Below are 21,339 nucleotides of genomic sequence, written 5' to 3' on the forward strand. Positions count from 1 at the left end.
ATTCGAATGTCTGTTGAATGACATCAACACAAGTGCAGAATCCTACTCTAGTGCGTAATAATGTAAAGAAAAATTGTCCAAACAAATTTATGTGTACAAGAATGAATATGCAGTGTATTTTAAAGACCACATTATGCGGTTTTTTGGTCTATTCTCAAAAATACTATTTTCTCCCCTTTTTCAGTGATGTGATAGATAAAGATTGAATCCTCTGAAATCCAGATAGGGTCTGCTTAAGGCCTCCAGTGAGTGTAGGGCAGTGCAATACTCGTATTTGAATATAGAGACATTCCCGAAAATATGTCAACACCACAAAATGGCTGTTTACAACGTAATTTATTAATTTGATAGACACTTTCTTATATTCAATTAAAATAAACTGGTTTTTTTCAAATGAAAATAAATTTAGTTTATATCTATTTATCCCAACCATAACTTTACACACATTAACATTGTGTAGATGTCGTAAAAAATTACTTCCGACAGCGACGTATATATTAGAACTAAAAATAGAGATTATGTCATTATGCAGTTCAACATTGCTCGCAAACTCTTTACAGTTATTTTTTTAGTTAAGAATAAAATATACCATGGTTTAAAGTAAAGTTTCTTGTTTATTTTTTCAACACGACCAGTTGGACAAGTAAATCAGGGCTCAAAATTAGCGAGAAATACTCGCTAAATGCGAGTACATTTGAAAAATAGCGAGTAAAAATAGTAGACACTCGAAAATCTTAGTGAGTGGTGATTTACAAAGTATGATCGTATTGTATCTGTTTTATACGGTGATGCGCTATTCGCTTTTTTTAAACTTGCACTCTGAATCATACAAACGCTTACAAGAACGACCAATTTCAACAGCCGTTTCTATCCGGATTTTTCTTTTATGATTTTTTAAGAAACTCGGAGTCAAACAAATGCTTTAGAGGTCGGACATCGTGTGAGAGAATGCGTATTATGATGAAAAATATAGACATGCGCCACGAGTCCTGTTCACCTGTAGGGGTAATTAAATTGAATTCCAAGTATGAGGATTTTGTTATTCATTTATCTAAAACAAACAAAAAATCGGAGTCTATGTTTTACCAAGTCTTCCGGTAGTCATTTTTATCAGAATCATGAGAATATCCTACCTAAATTAATTTATTGTCATATTGAGGTCGGGTTGTAGTGATGACACGAGTGCACTGCTCACCGCGTAGACGATTATCAAAAAAGTTCATGGGGCTCATGATCGTGCTGCTTATAAAACCACGAGTCCGGGATTCGCTTTGAAAAATCGTTAGTGACAACCCTGATGTGGCATGAAATTGAAAGACTGGACCTAGACCTGCGGTAAACAGGTTATGGATTAGAGGTGCGATAATCAAGAGACATAAACATTGCACCATATGACTTTCGTAACTTAGTGTCCTATCCAAACGATGCCTGTTGACCCACTAGGCTCAGTAATGATGAGGAAAACTGTTGATTTAAAAAAAAACATATGAAAAAAGAGCACTGCTTCATTATTTTTATTTTTGCTTGTAGGTTTTCATTTTAGTCTGTGGATTTTTTACCCACAGGCTAAAATTAGCCTGTGGTAGAAAAAGTTAATTTCGACCCCTGGTAAATCGACATTTTACCCGACCAGACGTATCATTTAGTAGACTCGGTCGGTCGGACGTGCCTTAGTGTCAAACCCTGCATCCGATGACATTTTACTATAACTGTACATATCCTCCACTTTCCATTCATAACAATTTCTCTGGTCACTGGTGTGATTTACATCCTAAAAGGATAGGTAGCAGGTCGTTCCATCCCACAGTCGGTCTGTCCCATGGTCGATTCGGCCCATTTTGCTTAGTCGATCCGGCCCCTCCAATTTTTTTTCATCAAAGATATAATAAATGATTATTACTTAAGGTAGTGATTGCATGGGTCATTGAAAATTAATGAATCTATGAATTTTTTTTATTTTTACATATTGTGTAGTTAACAGTATCTGTAACTCATTAGGCCAACGACAAAAATTGTTGAGTTTCCGCTAACGTTCCAGAAAAAAATAGGGTAGGTAGGTAGGAAATAAATTTTATTTTATTTTTAAATTTTATTTTTTCAAAGTATGCGAAAACATTGTAAACTCTAACAAGTTCAATGATCTATTGAATTTTATACTTTCAATATAAAATTTTGCTTAAATTGCATTGCAAGTAAACTTTCAATCTTAGCATTTCACCTGTTATTGGCTGAGGATTATTTCCAGATGTTTTAGAAGAAACAATATTTTTCAATGAAACATATAGCATAAAACACAAATTAAAGTTAACTCCTTTATGCCCCTATGCTATACAAGTACCATATATATTGTTTCTACATTTAGATTGGTTGTCAAAGCAATACTACTATTTGATATGTTTGACAGGAAAATAATGTGATGATTTTGATAAAAATATTAAATCATCACCAAAATATCAACATCATTAACATATTTTAAGTTAGCTGCAGAACTGTAGCTCTCTGAAAAAATATTTTGACATAACAGAGAGCTACCCCTTATAAAAACCTTCGATTTACGGCGCACAAAAAGCTGCGCACGGTTGAGGCCTTATATCGTTGTATTCTTGAGTTGCTGTCTCATAAATTTAATATCAAAAAAATCTTAACATATTTCCCTGCTATACTTGTGTCTAAACATACCTTCAAATATTCATTAAAGCCCCATACGACCTGAAAACTCCCAGCTTTAAATGATTTCGTTTGTTGACGTAGCCATGTTAGGTAGCCGGTCAATTCGAATCCTGTTACTGTTGGTATCTTATTCATAAAATTCGTTATATGTTATGTATTCGCTCTTCATTTATTATCAATACGAATAATTTATAGAAATTAAAAAAATAAAGTTTTTCTAAAGGTAAAATAAGCTCTTGATTCATGAAAATGCTACTAAAGTCCTTTACACTCATGTGGCAGGGGTGGAGACCGGACCAGACTAATGAAAGCCGCATTGCTGTGAGTTTAGCTATTTGAATAATTATTATTTAAAGGCACTGGGGTGATATATTATTTAAAATATTTAGCTAAAATATTTGTGGGGATATTAGTTCACATCTAGACGTTATTGTGCAAGTATGGAAATTAACCAGGATTCGAATTGACCGGCTACCTAACATGGCTACGTCAACAAACGAAAACATTTAAAGCTGGGAGTTTTCAGGTCGTATGGGGCTTTAATGAATATTTGAAGGTATGTTTAGACACAAGTATAGTAGGAAAATATATTAAGATTTTTTTGATATTAAATTTATGAGACAGCAACTCAAGAATACAACGATGTAAGGTCTCAACCGTGTGCAGCTTTTTGTGCGCCGTAAATCAAAGGTTTTTATAAGGGGTGGCTCTGTAACTCTCTGTTATGTCAAAATATTTTTTCAGAGAGCTACAGTTCTGCAGCTAATTTTAAGTTTATTAATTCATTTCTGAATGTACTTTCACAATCTAAATGGAACAAGGGTAGGAAGACAGTCTGGGCAGATCCCACTTATTCTAATGGGATCCAACTCTCTTCCAGCTAAAACTTTTTACCGGACATAAATTTTTATTTAAAAAAAAAAAGTCTGCACATCTTTTTTTCCCCTCGGCTCTCAACAGCCATCAACAACTCGGATGCGTTCACTGCTTTATTTGTGGCCTTTTTCATAGTGTATTCAGTTAGAACTGCAGCAGAAACCATGGATGTGCATACAAATTTGATAGACTGGACATTCAAGTGCACTATATAACGTCTGTCACTCTGCACCATGACCTCCATATAAACAATGCCCGCTAAAGCAATAGCACAAGACAGTGGCTATAAATAGCCACCGTCTAAAAACACCATAGGAGTTGGCAATTTTAACAAAAGAAAATCTTCTATGGAAACATGACACTTGGCAAAGTCTCTCGGCCGTCTGTTAACTTCAATTGTCAAAGCACCGTTGCGTGAGGCAAGCATGGAGGTACAGTACTAGGTCAACCATCATGCCATGCTGTTTAGTTACAAACATTATCAATGTTGTTTAAACGCTTGACACAATACCATGCAATTTTGTACATCGTTAGAGCGTTTGAATGACTTCATCCCAATGTCTAACTAAAAAGAAAACCAAGTACCGAGAATATATTTTTTCCGGAAAAATGACGATTTTTTTTTTTCAAATTAGTGGAAAACATTTCTAGGGTCGGGGCTATAATTTAGGGTCGGTCGGGTTAGCGGAAACACAACATATTTTATCAGTGGCCTTATGAAAGTATCATATTTGGTTTTCACAGAAATTGTGATGCTACGGTTGTCATAATAACCCCTCTTGTCTACTTTCCGTAATAAATGGTACAGGTATTTGAGGTGATGTTTAAAAATGATACAAAAGGGGTAAGGGATACAAATTTTATATCAAATTGAAGTTAAAGCCTTAAATGATATATAATTTGTATTAATATGTCCATTTATTTTCATAAGTAGAAGCAGGGCTGCTTATGAGCAATTTCGCAATTTTTAGAAGGCAATTATTCACCAAAGCAGACATAATTTCACCCCCTGAGGAATAAATAACCAGGGCTCAACATTAACTTTTTTTCCTACTTGTCCATTCGGACAAGAGACAAAGATATTTACTTGTCCGAACTTCAACTTCACTTGTCCAGAATTTTTTAAAAAAAGGATATAATATCGTCAACTTGAAAAATTTATTTAATTTACTTAATATATAGTCTATTTTTATACCTGCTTGATTGATTGTTTTTTTATCTTATTATCTTGATAAAAACAACAAACGCATAAAACAAAATTTTATCTAGACTTCCCATCTTGAATCAATGACTTCGTAAGATCCATGGATGCATTCTCTCACCAGAGGGCGTGCTACGTTGTGGAGCGTAGCGCAACGCTCTCTGGTAAGAGATTGCAATGGGTGATTGAAAGTAGTACGCAATAAGTGAACACCAATCCTGATTGAGTTTGACTCAGCTAGTTTACATAGCAATCGAAGTTCATTTTACCGATAAACTTTTCACAAAATTGTTTGGAGACTTCTTTACATAAAAAAGCACTTGTCCAATCGGACAAGTCCCCATCAATATTCACTTGTCTGAAATGTTTTTCCACTGGTACCGGACAAGCGGACAAATGTAAATGTTGACCCCTGATAACCAATTAATTTTTTAAAATTTTTAAATATGTTTTAACATGTTAGGAGGAATTTTTCCTGAAAGTATCAATATTGGTTTTCAGGTTTACTATGGCACTATGATCGCTATAGTTACCCCCTCCTTACATAAATGCTGCAGGTGATAATTACAATAGATATGCATCTTACATGCATTTATTTCAACTCATATTAAAACTATGAAAATGTTTTGATGTTTATTATTGAATTTATTCTACATAGAATGATAGTACTGTTTATTTGGAGATGTTTTTATTACTTTCTATTTGAAATTACTTGTATATTCATGCTCTGTAAACGTATGTTAAAAACGCGGGAAATATAACACAGCCAATGTAAGCTGTGCATTGTGACGTCGTATTACCTGCGACATTTTTTTCTTTCTCTTTTCAAACCAAGCGATTATCAAAAACAACAAAACTTCCACTATTTTTTAAATTATAAGAAATAACTGAACTAATTGAGAAAAACATAATAACAGCAAGTGTTGTTTTCGAAATTCACATTTTTTGATTTCTTTTAACATCCACATTACAAAGTAGATTTCCTCGATTCCCCGACTCGGAGGCTCTTAGCTGACGATCTCAAACAGGCAACGAAATTAAGGGGAAATATTCGCTAAATGTGAGTTAAAAATTGAATTTGCAAGTAAAAAATCACAAGTGATCGCAACTTTTTGCGAGTGAAAAAACCCCGATCTTTTCCCCGGATTTCCTCGGTTTATTGGCTGTACTTTGAAGTTTACAATAATTTTGTCTTGTGCATAGAAACGCTTTACAGAATGAATATACAAGTATTGAAAAAGTAAACGTGGATCGAATAAATAACTAAGGCCAAGGTCATCTCAGTCAGTGATGTCGAAGATAGCCTACTTCATACACACTTCGGACGTCTCAGAGACGTCTGATTTAAATAGCAAGCATATTGATCTCGTCCGTGTCTACATAAAACAACACATGACAGTGTGTCACCGTTTCACGCGGTGTCCTTCTGTACTCTATATAGTCAAACACTTAGAGTTCGCAGGGTTTTCTTTTCAACTAGAATTTTTTTTAGATGAAATTTCCAAAAGTTTTGAACATATAGTTTAAATTGGCGCAAACAGTCTTCAAGATTTCAATCCACATGATGCTGTAAATAGGTGGTAGACCTCTGGACAGCGAGTACGCCGCACAAGTGTACCATATGACCCGCACCATGTATGTTGTCTGATAATTCATTGAATTTTAAATGAAAGAATTCGCAATCTTATTTTATTATTGCACTTTAAAGGAGATTTTAAAAGATTTTCCCAAAATTTTGAAATAGAGACATGCTTGATTTCTTAAATTCATGTAAAACAGTAATCGATTGAAAAATGCTAGTAAAAGCTCAATTTTGCTAGTTGGAAAATAATCCAATAGCTAAAATTTGCTAGTGGTGAAAAAAGTTAATTTCGATCCCTGTCAAAGTGGAGGATGGGAATATTTGTAGCAAAATAAAGGTTTTAAATCTATGTATAGTGTACTTAGGAAAGATATGATTAAAATTATTGATATTTTTTGCTCAAAATGACGCGTTTACATAACCAGTAAGTGATTCCTTGGCCTAACAGTTTCCCTTGGATATTACATCCAGCATTTTAGATTTATGTGCATGTTATGAAATTTATAGCATTATATATCATAATTTTAATAGGCCTAGTGGTTTGTGAATTAAATTTACGTTTTGTAAGACTGAAAATTAACCGGGGAGCAATGGGGGGGTGGGTGGGGGGGGGGGGGGGGGTGGGTGGGGGGTGTATATGAATCATGGAGATGTAAACTATGACTATTATTTATAAGATAGGCCTTATTCAATAATTAAAACACAAGGGATTTTTCATTTGTATTTTATTTTACTTGTATATTTCTAAACATATTTTCACTTTATCCTGTGTCTGGTTATATGTGACAAGTCTTTGTTTCGATTGTCTCTCATTATTACTGATGCTTAGCGTTTGACGTATTCCAGAATCGGAAACGAAAATAATCTCTTTTTAGATAATACATGAATTAAACCACGTGATGCCATGCCATGCAATCACTACCTTAAGAAAAACGGAAGTTTTTGCATCTATATTGCAGTTATAGTTATCAAAATTAGATAACTGCCAAAGTTAGACATGTAAATAAAATTGTTTATACAACCCTTAACTAGGATTTATAATTTTTGTTTGAAGTGTGATGGTTATGAAAATGTGTGCTCATTAATTATTGTAAAAACATCGTTATTCAACTATGTATAGCAATCAATGTATATGTGTGTCCCATGTCCACTGATCATTGTGAAAACACCTTAGTGAAAACAGTTTTTATAAAGCTGTCAAATACCAAAAAACATCTCTTCTTTTTGGGAAATACTGATTACAGAAAGCTTATTTCAAAATGGAGGAACAAATACCTTAAATGCTTTGGCAAAGTATTGTAACAAATTTCCTATTGTCGATCTACGAATGTGCTTGTTATATTTCCTAGAATACTTATATATGTATACATATATATATATATAGTTTCTCTTTTTACAGGTACCAAGAACTGTAGTGACAATTATTCACTGCTTGTACTCGTATGTGATCATTTCTTTCAGTGAGGTTATGTTTTACCTTGTTTGTTTATTACTTGTACTTTCACATTGTCTTGTTCCGGTGGCGCGATTTATGCGATAATTTGTACATATTTGAATCGATCAAATACTTCCTCTGTAGCATGTAACGTCACATTGGGTCGGGTTGACGTCAGGTTGGGTCAACGGTAACAAGACAATTCACTTTTTGCTTTTCATTCAAACCATTTGGACGTGTTGTTTTTTAGAAGAGAAATGTCCAGGTAAACTTTATAGAAATTCTTAATTGTAAATATTTGGAATTATAATTTACATTTATTGGAATTTACCAGACATCTGGGGGGCCCTGGTTATATATTCTAGCAAGTGACTATTTTAGAAATATTGTTGTATTTCAGAGTTATGACAAAATCCATGTTTAATTCAAATGAAAGTAATGAAACTTTTACACTTGTGTTGTTTCATTTTTATTACTTGGTATTTTATATGACTGAGCCCAGGTCACTATAGATCTAACTCGCTACCAGAGTTAAACTTTTGTCAATCGTTTGGATATAACTCCGCTACCAGGAGTTGAGTGTTGAAATTGAAAAACCCTTGCAGTAGCGAAAACGCTACAGTATGTTTTTCTTGATTTTAAAAGAAAGACATTTGTTGTGATAAACAGTCTCAAGAAGATTAATATACATTATGTGTGATCAAGGTAATCAGTCTGCAATCAAGCCATAAATACCATATAGCATATTTAAAAAGGATGACAACCTGATGACAGAAGATATCAGCGGCACACACACCATGAAGATGAAATACACAGATGAATTAAACCAATGCAGTACTGTAAATAGCACTTGGAAAAATAGTAATTATTTTTTCTGGGCTGGATCGACTAGGGTACGTATTAACTAGGAGACGGATCGGTAATGGGACAAATCGACTAAGGGACGGATTGATTATGGGACAGAACGTCTAGAAATCAAAAGGATCCACTATTCAGTCCCTAAACTTCTTTACATTTTAATCTTAAATAAGCATTCATATGTATAGTAAATAAATACACAATGATGAATATATTATTTTTTGAAAGATAATACTATGGATCTATTTTCATAGAGGTAACAATTCCCTATTGAAGGAGTTCTATAATATTGTGGTACTTCTTGCTTTGTTTACAAGTAGATCTAGTGCATGGCTACAGATCAGCTGATCAGGAAATTTGCATCCTCAACACAATACAAATGAAAATTAATTTACAAAGGAAAGTTTACCTTATCGAGAGGTATTCCTCGAGATCCCATAGCTTTCTGTCAATAAATTATTGAAATACAGGCCAAAAAGTTAAGAACCCAATAAAATATTAAATTCGAATACCCGGTTCCATCATCACTTCCGTTTAATCTGATGAGTACATAAACTATCAGTCATACATGATTAGGCTTTAATCATCACTAAAATCCATTCACTGGCAACATATGTATTAGCAAATCCTTGTTAACACAAAAATAATCGTAAATTTTTACTTCTATGGCGGCGAATAAAAAAGTTATGAACGGCAAGGGATTTTGGGTAATTTTCTTTAAAGAATTTCTAGTGCATGCGTAGGAAAGGGTTCCGTTTCCGGTTGTCAAAAAAATAATGCAAGAAGTTTGAAAGTGTTTGATTGACGATAGTGAGAAAGAGGTAGAGAGAGAGAGAAAAAAAGAAAAAGAAAGAAAGACCAGGACAGAAAACTAACAAAAATTTGCAGTGGGCGTACATATATTTAAAAAGGTATATTTCACAGATTATTAAATAGAAATGTCTGTAAGTGAAAAGTGTACAAATTGATTTTATGAATTATGTGATGTTTTCTAGAAATTAGAATGGATTGTTGTTATACTCCTCTGGAGCATTGTCGCATAATTGTGAATATGTATATGCGCATTGCGCGGCAAGAGAAAGATGCAGTGAAAAATTATTAAAAACATGTTAAAAAATGCAGCTCCAGACCACAGGGTTTTGACACAATATGAGCAAATTGGTATATATAGTATAAAAGTGAGACTATTATACTATATACACCAAATTGCTCATATTGTGTCAAAACCATGTGCTCCAGACAGGTTCAGTATAATCTCTATATTATATAGCTAATAAATAGTCTATTATAAAATCTGCGTAAAAACTAGAGAATGTTAGCGTTCAATATCCTGAGAATTTATTCAATGCTAACTTTGCATTGCGTAAATTGTATGCGCCCGAAACATTCCGAGTATGAGCGTTCAATATTGACGTTACCGTAACGACGTAAACAAGCCAAAATGGCAGACAACGGTCCTCCAAATCTGACAAAGCCGGTATTTGATATTTACTTAAGTGTAGTGATTTTGGGGGGTGGATTTTTGGTATTTCTGGTCGGGCTCGGAGTCCTCTGAGCCTGCACGTGTTTTTCTCTCTCTCTTACCCGCGAACTCTAGGCAAGCGGACGGGGATTTAATTGCGCAGCATTGTAGTCGTTATATTTGTTAACCCCTTGTAAGTTGTTCTGTGTATTTGTGAATATATCTGTTTATAAGTGTTTTTCCGGTGTTCTTTGTGTGTAGGAAATCACTTTATAAGCAAAATGTTTTACTGTACATAAATTATAATGTCCCCATTTACAAAATCAGGTTGCTTCATGCATTAATGACAGGTTAAATATTGAACAGTTAAGAAATGCATGCTGTTATTGCACACCTTCACCTTAGATGCCAATATTGATGAATTCTCATCTATTTTGGAGTAGTTTGAGTGAAAAGGGATATAATTTAACAACTAAATACTTTAGCTATATAATAAAAGGGTTATTGAACTTATAGGTGCATGAATATTGGCACTCGCAAGCTCGTGCATTTTTACAGCCAACTCATGCCAATATTCACCAATATAAGTTCAATAACCTTATGATATTTAGCTTAGCTGCAATAATGTAGCCCTAGATTCGACCTTTTTTATTCTGACGTTTTTAGGATAGGGCTACAATTCCATAGGATCTCTGTAATGGTGCAAAATAATTTTAATGAACAACTGATAGTAAGCTCCATGTATTAGTCCCAAATGTTGTTTACACCAAAAAGAGTGTACCAACTTTGTGCTTGGTGTGTTTTTCATTAAATATCATGTACAGCATGCAAACTTTTTCATCTGCTCCGCCATGCTTGTTATCGTGAGGTCTCCTAGGTGGATATACTGAAAAACCTCAACAAGAACATTGACAATCAGCGCGAAAATGTATGAGCCATTCAGACATTGAAAGAAAGGAAAATAATATGGTTGCAGAATTACACTCTGCTGTTCGTTTTTTACCTTGATATTAAATTTAAACCTTTTCAATACCAACAAAATAGTTTTCTCCTCCTCACTCGTCCATTGATGTAAAAACTACCTTATATGGCATATGCAAATAACTTGACAAATTGTAAGTTGAAACTTTAGTACATCAAACATGACGCACAAATATGAATCGAGAAAATTGGAATATATCGAAATGGTTGAAAATGGTAGAATAGATATCGAGCCTCACAAATCGTAAGTTGCAGGTTGTAAATTTATATATTGACTAAGAAACATACAATATCATTTCATTTGCATAAAGAAAGTCAGCAAATGTTTAGACTGATCTAAAATGTTGCGGGAGTGAATCACTCCCGCATTTGCACCATTACGGAGATCCTAAGGAGCTTGTACCCCCCCCCCCCCCCAATTTTTTTTAAATTTTTTTTATTGGAGAGTGCTACATTATTGCAACTATATTTAACTATATATTATATAGCGTTATATTTGAGCTGTTTGAAATAGCTTCAATTGAGCCAGTTTAGATTGAATTTCTTAAGTGCAGTGGCATCAGGGATTTTTTTAGGGTCTGTAGGGGCCTGAAATAAGGCCCCATTCCCAATGTTAAAAAGCAGGTATTTTTCCCAATTTTTGCTTTGAAATTCCCAAACATTACAATGTAAACAAGTCAAGCAGAGGAGCCTAATTGTTCACAAATCTTCTTCACAGGCCCACAAATTACAATTTTTGCTTCAAAATTGTTAAGTAAACCTAATTACCTCTGCTTCTTTGAATGAGGCAATCTAATTAAAATTAGATGTTAGATCTGCTCGCATACTCGCATACATATATATGCGAGTATGCAAGCGGATCTAACATCTAATTTTAATTAGATTGTGAATGAGGTAAACTTTGACCAAATTGAAAGTCAGAAGGAGTCCAATTATACCTTAATGCACTCTGGATTGGTTTATCCCTACTTCTTTGTATGAAACATTTTTTCCCAATTTCAAGCAAATGTCGCTATTTTTCCCAATTGGAAAGGCCCAGGCCCTTGAAATCAAGACCTTAAAAGACCCCTGGACATAGCAAAAAAGTTGCATAATAATTTTTGAACCAACCACAACACTGTTCTTGTTATAATCTCGGTGAGATTCGTCAAGGTTGGATATTTGGACTGATGCCTCTTTCGGAAGATGAAGTATTTAAGAAATCCCAAAAATTTCCAGACATTTTACTTGGTTTTCCCTGGGTAGGGATATATATCAACTAATCCAATACTCCTCCAACTCTTACCCCTGCTTTTATATCCTGACATGTGCGAGAGAGAGTCGGAGCAGACTTCATATTGAAAAGTTGGAATTGCCTACTTTTTACCATCTTCGCAAGCCAAGTGTTTTCGGTCGGCTTCGCTCCCCAGGGAGCGAAGCGGACCGAAAACACTTGGCTTGCGAAGATGACCTTTTACAACTTTATTTCATGGATCTACCATCCAAAACGCAAGGATTCCATTATCGGATGATTATTTTATAAGTTGATCATGACTAATATGATGCTATTGCCATGTAAAAAGCTCTAACACTGACAAAAAAAACTTTAGACTTTTGTCTCCTCCTCGCCATTCGATTTGTTTGCGCATGATGTCAGCACACAATTAGTACACAAAATTCAAATTGGTATCAAAGTAGTCATGATTAACTTGAAGAATACCCATTCAATAACTGAATCCTATCTAGATCCACGAAATAAAGTTGTTAAAGGTAGGCAAACAGCGACACTAGCTGATGTTGCTGAATTCCCACTTTTCATTATGGAGTCTGCACATGTCACAATATAATAGCGGGAGTAAGAGTCAGAGGAAATCTTGGATTATCACCTTCATGATTGTTGATTGATTTTATTATCTATGATGATGATATCGAAAGCTTTCTTCCTTTTCAGATCTATTAATTAAAATGCATATACTGTGGGTTTGTATTTGGGCGCCAATCGATTCATCGTCAGAAACCCACGGTCGGTCGCTCTCTGTTTACCTCCCGTGGGACACAATGCCGAGTGTGTGTGTTTTGTTGTGCGCGACTATCAATGATATATAGATGAAAACTCCAGATTTGGCACCCAAAATGGCTAATTATTTTGGCTGATACTTCACTTTCACATGTGCCCCCCCCCCCCCCCCTTTGGAAATCCAGGATCCGCCTTTGGTATCAGGGCTCGAAATTAGCGAGAAATACCCTCGCAAATTGCGAGTAGATTTGAAAAATAGCGATTAAAAGAGTAAAAATAGTGGGGACTCAAAAATTATAGTGAGTGGTGATTTACAAACCATGATCGTATCGTATCCGTTTTATGCGGCAATGCGCCATTCGCTTTTCTTAACCTTGGACTCAAAATCATACAAACGCTTACATGAACGACCGATTTCAACAACCGTTTCTATCCAGATTTTTCTTTTATGATTTTTTAAGAAACTCGGCGTCAAACAAATGCTTTAAAGGTCTGACATCGCATTACAATGAAAAATATAGACATGTGCCACGAGTCCTGTTCACTTATAGGGGTGATTAAATTAAATTCCAAGTATGAGGTTTTTGTTATTCATTTATCTTAAAAGAATTCGGAGTCTATGTTTTACCAAGTCTTCCTGTAGTCAATTTAATCAGAATGTCCTATCTACAATTTATTCTCATATTGAGGTCGGGTTGTAATGATGATACGAGTGCACTGCTCACCGTGTAGGCGATTATCAAAAAAGATCATGGGACTCGCGATCGTGCTACTTATAAACCATGAATCTGGGATTCGCTTTGAAAAATCACTCGTGACAACCCTGACGTGGCATGAAATTGGAAGACTTTGGATCTAGACCTGTGGTAAACAGGTTGTGAATTAGAGGTGCGATGGTCAAGATACCTAACCATTGCACCATATGACTTACGTAACTTAGTGCCTTGTCCAAACGATGCCTGTTGACCCACTAGGCTCAGTAATGATGGGAAAAATCATTGATTAAGAAAAAAAAAAATGAAAAAAGCGAACACTGCTTCATTATTTTTATTTTAGCTTGTAGGTTTTCATTTTATCCTGTGGATTTTTTTACCCACAGGCTAAAATTAGCCTGTGGTAGAAAAAGTGAATTTCAACCCCTGGGTATGTTTATTTTCATCACCTGCTACATGGCACGTGAATAAAATCAGTCATGCATGCTACAAATTAAAAAATTGGATGCAAATTTGAATTAAAATATGGTCTTACAACCCCGTTCACAACATGTCATTTTGTAATTAGCGTACATGTAGGTGAGACATTAATTGTGTTTACTTGTAAAGAAGGTCATAATTGAACTGACAACACAGCTGGAACAAATTACGACAGTACTTAATACCCAAGTAAGTTTAACATACCTATATAAACCGATGAAATACCAAATTTGCTATAAAAAAAAACCCATTGCTCCCGCATGATGGATAAAAGTGGCAATACTACGAGTGCTGAACATGTAGACCTGTACATAGAGGTCTACATAAGTAAACGCTTGGTAACACAGGCTTTTTCCTCCCCTGTCTTTATATATAGACACAAATACACCCTCCGCTTCAATAATGCAGATAAAGCATCTCGCTGAAAGTTTTGTAACTTGTCCAACTTAAACGTAGTCAAAATCTTCGCTTCGAAAGCATGTTTTTCTATGCTCCCAGGGACTGGAAATAAGGGGTTTTTCATATGTTGAATATCGCAATAAAGAAATGGTAAACAACCAATCGCATATAGAAGCCAATACTGGCATTGTGTCTCTCAGTAGGTATACAGAGAGCGACCAACCGTGGGTTTCCGACCATGCAATCAATTATGAAAAATGGAATTAATAATCGGAATTGACAAGCGAAAAACGACCGACAATTGTTTCATCACTAGTTTTAGCCTTCAAAACGGTCCAATGTGCTTGTATTTAACTGTAAAATACAAAGTCTGAAGGGTGTTTCAGTGCACTTGATGTTGTGTGACTGCATGTGTCCAAAAGATCCAATGTTCCAGGGTTTGACATTTACTTTTTTGAGCACTAGACCAGTCGGGCTACTTCAAATGATTTTTACTACCTGACCTTACATCCACTAGCCCTGACCAACTTTCCAAAAAAAAGAAACCCCAACAGGTGACTCTTGATGGCTTGAACTTCAATCTTTTAAAGTGAAATCATGGTCCCAATTTTTAGCTCTTCTGAGCCGAAGGCTCTGTTACGGCACGTTTGGTTGCCCGGCGACGATACATGCGGCACGTTTCGTCACCGACGACCATTCATGCCGCACGTTTCGTCGCCAGCGACCAAACATGCTGCACGTATCGTCGCCCAGCGACTGAACGTGTCGTGAGGGTGGACACGAATGTTGGTCAATTTTAGGTCATACCTGACCAGGAATGGTTGCCACCCAAGCCCCCTATCCCAAACCCCAACTTTGCTTTTGTTTTGCAGAAAATGTGTGTGTGAGTGTGTGTTCGTTTGTGCGTGTCTGTGTATTTGAGTGAGTGTGTGCGTGCGTGTATGTGTGCATGTATGTGTGTATATGTGCATGTGTGACACTGTGTGCGTGTGTATGTATATGTGTGCATTCATGTGTAATAGTTTGTTTTGCATTACACACGCATATACGTGCAGACATTTGTGACACAAGTCAAGTACGGTACTTAGCTAATAAACAAAAAAACCTGGGTATTTCTGGATGGAATTTGATGTGAATTTATTTTGCAAACACACGAGTTGCAATAGTTTAGCAACACGATACTCTTACATACATACCATCCTTATGGTACGCCGTTTTCACATTTATTCCTCATCAAAGATATCTCATAAATTTTATAAGACATCTTATAAAATATATGAAATATCTTAATGAAATATGTTTTATAAGATATCTCATTTAATGTATGATATATCTTACATAGTATATAATATATCTCATAACCTTTACAAGATATCTTATTTACATTTTGGATTTCAGATATCTCATAAAGTTTTCTAAGATATTTCATAAATATAGATGAGATATATTATAAAACATAAAGTTTATGAGATATCTTATATAGTTCAAAAGATATCTTATATATTTTATGAGATATACTATCAACTTTAAATTATATGAGACATCTTATAACATTTATTAGATGTCTTATTCAAAATAAAAGATATATCATAAATTATATAAGATGCCTTTATAGAGGAGTGAATTTAAATATGTTTGCCCAACTATCTATATTGTATTGCTTATAGGAGTTATGAGATTGATCACTGTTTGTTATCTTCACCTTTCATGCTATTGGATGCTTCAGACCTGTTAAGTTGCATAGGTTTGCTTACCCCACCTGTTCAATTTTATGGGTATTGTATAAAATTTCAATTGTCTCAGACGATTGTTAATCCTATGAATGAATGAATATTAAAGAAGTGTCACTTAGAATTAATTAAAGCTTTACACCAATAAATGCATCGTCTTCAGACTCCTTTTTAAATATACGTTTGAAAGTTCTAGGATGCACACAAAAAACCGCACAATTGTTTTTAAATACAAGTGAAAACACAGATTTTAACAACTCGGGCAATTTTCAGCTCGATTATGACAATATGTGTCCGAACTCACAATGCTTTCTTTTCGGGCCGCGCTCTGCACGTATATAGTTGCAAATAGCAGAGATGAATTTATGTGACTACTGAGAATTTCTTGCTGATGCCATACGGGGTTTTCTGCTGACAAGTTATCCTGGGAGGGTTTTCCTGGCTTTGTTCCCGACTTTTTGCAACTGGCTGCTCAGCTTAAAACTGCGACTGGCTCAACTACTTGTTCAGACACGCACAAACGAACACATACTCACACACATTTTCTGCAAAACAAAAGCAAAGTTGGGGTTTGGGATAGGGGGCTTGGGTGGCGACCATTCGTGCTTGGGTATGGCCTAAAATTGACGACCATTTGTGTCCACCCTCACGGCACGTTCGGTCGCCGGGCAACGATGCGTGCGGCATGTTTGGTCGCTGGCGACGAAACGTGCGGCACGAATGGTCGTCAGTGACGAAACGTGCCGGACGTATCGTCGCCAGACGACCAAACGTGCCATAACAAGGCTCAAAGAGCTAATCATATGGCCATATGTCTGGTGTGCGGTGTGCGTCAACTTTTTGGAAAAAGGGCTATATCTCAAGAACCCCTTGGCCAATTTTTGTCAAATTTGTCACAGGGTATCCTTGGCCCAAGGGCTTTCATTTATACTAAAACTAGGGTTGTGACCCTTTAACAAGGGGAGATAATTAGGAAAATGCAAACAAAAGTAGTGGTTGCTAAAAAATCTTCTTCTCAAGAACCACTGGGCAAATTATCACCAAACTTATGCATAAGGATGAGGATAGGTTGTAAATAAAAAATTGTTCAAGGCATCATCCTGGGGCAAAGGGTGTGGTCTCAAGGTCACTTCAAAGTTGACCTTAAATTTTGTTTTGTTAAAACTTTGATATTTTGCTTAGTATAAGGACTAGGATCATCAAATTTTGTCAGTTGATGCATCTTAGGACCTAATATCATGATGTTTCAAAAGTAGGTCATGGTGACCTACTTTTTGAATTTCGCAGGTAATTATTATTAAATGGATTTTGATGCATATCTTGGACACTTTTGAGCCTATGATCATCAAAAGTTGTCAGTTGATGGATCATGGGATCTTCAAGTGTTCATGTGAAAAGTATGTCATCATGACCTACTTTCTGAATTTTATGGCTAATCCTTTATGAATACATTTTAGGTTGTTATTTCAGATACCGAGAGGTTTAGAATCATCAAACCTTGTAAGTTGATGCGTCTAGAGGCCTAGAAACATATTTATAAAAAAAGTAGGTCACAGTGACCTACTTTTTGAATTTTGCAGACATTCAAATTTCACATTTTCAATTTTAGATGCATATTTTGGACACTATGAAAGCTAGGATAATCAAACTTTGTCAGTTGATGCATCTTGAGTCTTCATAGTTTGTTGACCAAAAAGTAGGTCACCGTGACTTACTTTTGGAATTTGACGGCTATATTTTATTTCAGATACTATTTGACTTACTTTTATCAAACTTTGTAAGTTGATGCATGTTGAGTCTTCAGAATATGTTGACTAAAAAGTAGGTCACCGTGACCTATTTTTTCGATTTTGACGGCTATAATTGAATATTTCAGATACTATTTGACTTACAATCATCAAACTTTGTCAGTTGATAGGTCTTGAGTCTTCAGAGTGTGTCGACCAAAAATTAGGTCACTGTGACCTACTTTTGAAATTTGACGTTTATATCTGAATATTTCAGATACTATTTGACTTCGATTATCAAACTTTGTCAGTTGATGCATCTTGAGTCTTTGGAGTGTGTCGACCAAAAAGTAGGTCACTGTGGCCTTATTTTGGAATTTGACGGCTATATTTGAATACTATTTGACTTGTCAGTTGATGCATCTTGAGTTTTCAGTGTGTCGACCAAAAGTAGGTCACCATGACCTACTTTTGGACAGTTACATTTAAATTTTCAGGTACTATTTGACTTAACATCATCAAACTTTGTTAATTGATGAATCTTGGTTAGTGAGAATTTTTGCCTGTTCTACAATGTATCAGAAGAGCGATTCTAGGCCAATGGGCCTCTTGTTTTCTATATATATTAATAAGCAAATTTACTATAGATCTCTTGAAGTTCTCGTAAAACATATTTTATTGTTTTTCACTCTCGATCTCTCGAAGTGGCCGAGAGGTTAGAGCATTTGCCCTGCATGCGGTAGGCCGGGGTTCGAATCCCGGCCGCGACAGACCCAAGTCGTTAAAATGGGTAATGATAGTTCCATCGCCAAACGCTCGGCATCAGGTGTGAATATCACGGGTCCTCGGAGATGACCTTAAAAACGGATGTCCTGTGTCACAGTGGGTGTGGCACGGTAAAGAACCCTCACTGGTCAATGGCCGTAAGCGCCGAGCATAGGTCTGAATTTGAAGCCCTTCACCGGTCTTGGTGACGTCTCCATATGAGTGAAAAATTCTCGAGCGAGACGTTAAGCAAGATACAATCAATCAATCGAAGTGGTGGTAGCATATACACACGATCACGCAAGCGTTTAATTATTTCCACTTGGACCCTACCTGGATTTTTGTTGAATGCTGGAGGCTAGTGTGGTCATGGTCATTAGGTGTTTACATAGGTGATACATCCCCTGTGCTTCTTTGTGGCAGTGGACACTGGTATAATTGGTTAATTGTTCAGTTTTCACACTATGCTGGGGTCTTGTGATGATTAAAATTTGTATATTATCAGACTATGAATAAAATGTATAATTTGTTTTGACATGACAATGAGAGAGTAAGTTTGAGACATTAATTTAGAGACAATGATATAGAGATCTACTGTTAAATTTCTTGAGTTTGTTCTTTGTGTAAAGTTACTCTAAAACATCCTTTTACTCATTTGTTAGAATTTTTGCTTTGTGTAAAGCGACATAAAATTGTGCTCTGTATAGTTAGTGACAGTAAAGTTTTATCAGACATTAGATTTGTATGCCTATCTTAGCATGATAAAAGAACAAAAACTTTGAAACCTTTACCTGGCAAATATGTGTCAAAACAATCCCATAATACGCCAGTTTCGAGATGAGAGCTCTCCTGTGTAGGAGGTACATTTAGTAAAACTTTAAATGCCTAAGTTGGACATAGTGAACCTACAGCCAGTGAAGAAAATGATAAAATGTATTAAAAGTGGCTTCTCTTTAAATATGTAAATGTAGGAAATACAAAATACTATTGAAAGAAATGTTTTACTAAAGTAGAAACATAAAAATTATGTCATATTTGAAAGTAATTTGAAAGTATCCTGGTCATTCCTGGATATGATACCTACGACCAACGAAATTACATGATATAAAAGAACTCCATGTATTTAATTACTCTCTGAATACTTATCACTTACTTAGTTTGTATATCAGTTGAATTCTGGTGATGAAACAGCGTATGAGAAAAATACTAAGGACATTTACTTATGCAGTGATAAATATTCGTCCCACTCCCGCATGTAAACAAGTTGTTTCGAGCCTTACTATGTACGAAATTTCTTCAAAGGGAAATATCTCGAACGTATATCGAAACTGGCGTATTGCTTGTAAACATTAATTTCCATTTACTGTAAAATCTGAACCATATGGTCAGACCTTAACAGGGTTTGACACTAAGGCATGTCTGACCGACTGAGTCTACTAAATGATAGGTCCGGTCAGGTAAAATATCGATTTACTAATCCGACTGGTCGTGTTGAAAAATTAAAACTTTAATTTTTAAAAACTTTAAACCATAAGATATTTTATTCTTAACAACCCCCCCCCCCCCCCCCCCCCCCCCCCAAGCAATTTGACATAATCTGTATTTTTAGTTCACGGTCGGAAGTGATGTTTTATGACATCTACACAATGTTGATGTGTGTAAAGTTATGTTTTGGATAAATAGACATGAATTGAATTCATTTTCATTTAAAAAAACCCATTTTATTTGAATTGAATTGAAGAAAGTATTTATCAAATTGATAAATTACATCGCAAACAGTCATTTTTTCTGTGTTGACATGTGACATGTGTGGGAATGTCTCTATATTCAAACACAACTTCACGTCCTCAAGGAAAGATGTCCCGAGCAAGAGAGAGAGAGAGAGAGAGAGAGAGAAAGCAGGGCTTATGAAATAGAAATTTAAAAAAAACAAAAACTGATTTAGGTCATTAAATTCTAATGGACCAAAGAATTTCCGAACCGGGTAGAATTTAAGGAAACAGAATATGTGTTTGAAAATAAAAGCATCAAATTGAATTAAGGTAGCTCACTACACTAAAGCTTATACTCTGAATGACACCACGTCACAAGATGGCGATTTAAATGTTTTGTGAAATTATTTGTATCGAACGATTTGTTTGTCTATCATCGTAGCTAAGTGGTTAAAGGGACTGGTTCACGATTTTTGAACAAAATATTATTTTTTTTTTATGTGAAACATTAAAGAATATAACTCATTTAATGTTGACAGCCAACATTTTGACCTTCTGAATGCAAAAATAAAAGTAATATTTTAGCCCTAAATCTGTGTTATGTAAACAAAGACTCGAGTCTTTTCATGTATACAAACACACCAGTGAAATGCTTATTTTGTAATATAAAGCATCTAAATTTTGCATAGTCATAAATTTTAACTTTTAGATGACACATTTTACCTGAAGAATGCTTGAAATGTGAAAGATAT

The 21,339-nt window shown here is 35.3% G+C and overlaps 2 protein-coding genes across 5 annotated transcripts in view; one reads left to right on the forward strand and one right to left on the reverse strand.

Moving 5' to 3' along the window:
- Positions 1 to 9,361, reverse strand: part of LOC125679310 (ubiquitin-like protein 3) — a 43,052-nt gene extending 33,691 nt beyond the window's left edge. The window contains exon 1 of the mRNA XM_048918439.2: positions 9,032 to 9,361. Within this exon, the coding sequence (XP_048774396.1) occupies positions 9,032 to 9,061 (30 nt within the window). The 5' untranslated portion in view covers positions 9,062 to 9,361. The remainder of the gene's footprint in view (positions 1 to 9,031) is intronic.
- The window catches only part of LOC125679300 (syntaxin-binding protein 4-like), a 135,736-nt gene continuing 123,746 nt past the window's right edge, over positions 9,350 to 21,339 (forward strand). For all 4 annotated transcript variants that reach the window (XM_048918414.2, XM_048918415.2, XM_048918416.2 and 1 more), the window contains exon 1: positions 9,350 to 9,533. The gene's annotated coding sequence lies outside the window, so the exon portion shown is untranslated. The remainder of the gene's footprint in view (positions 9,534 to 21,339) is intronic.

Source organism: Ostrea edulis, chromosome 2 (genome assembly GCF_947568905.1).
Source record: "Ostrea edulis chromosome 2, xbOstEdul1.1, whole genome shotgun sequence".
Classification (NCBI taxonomy): Eukaryota; Metazoa; Mollusca; class Bivalvia; order Ostreida; family Ostreidae; genus Ostrea; species Ostrea edulis.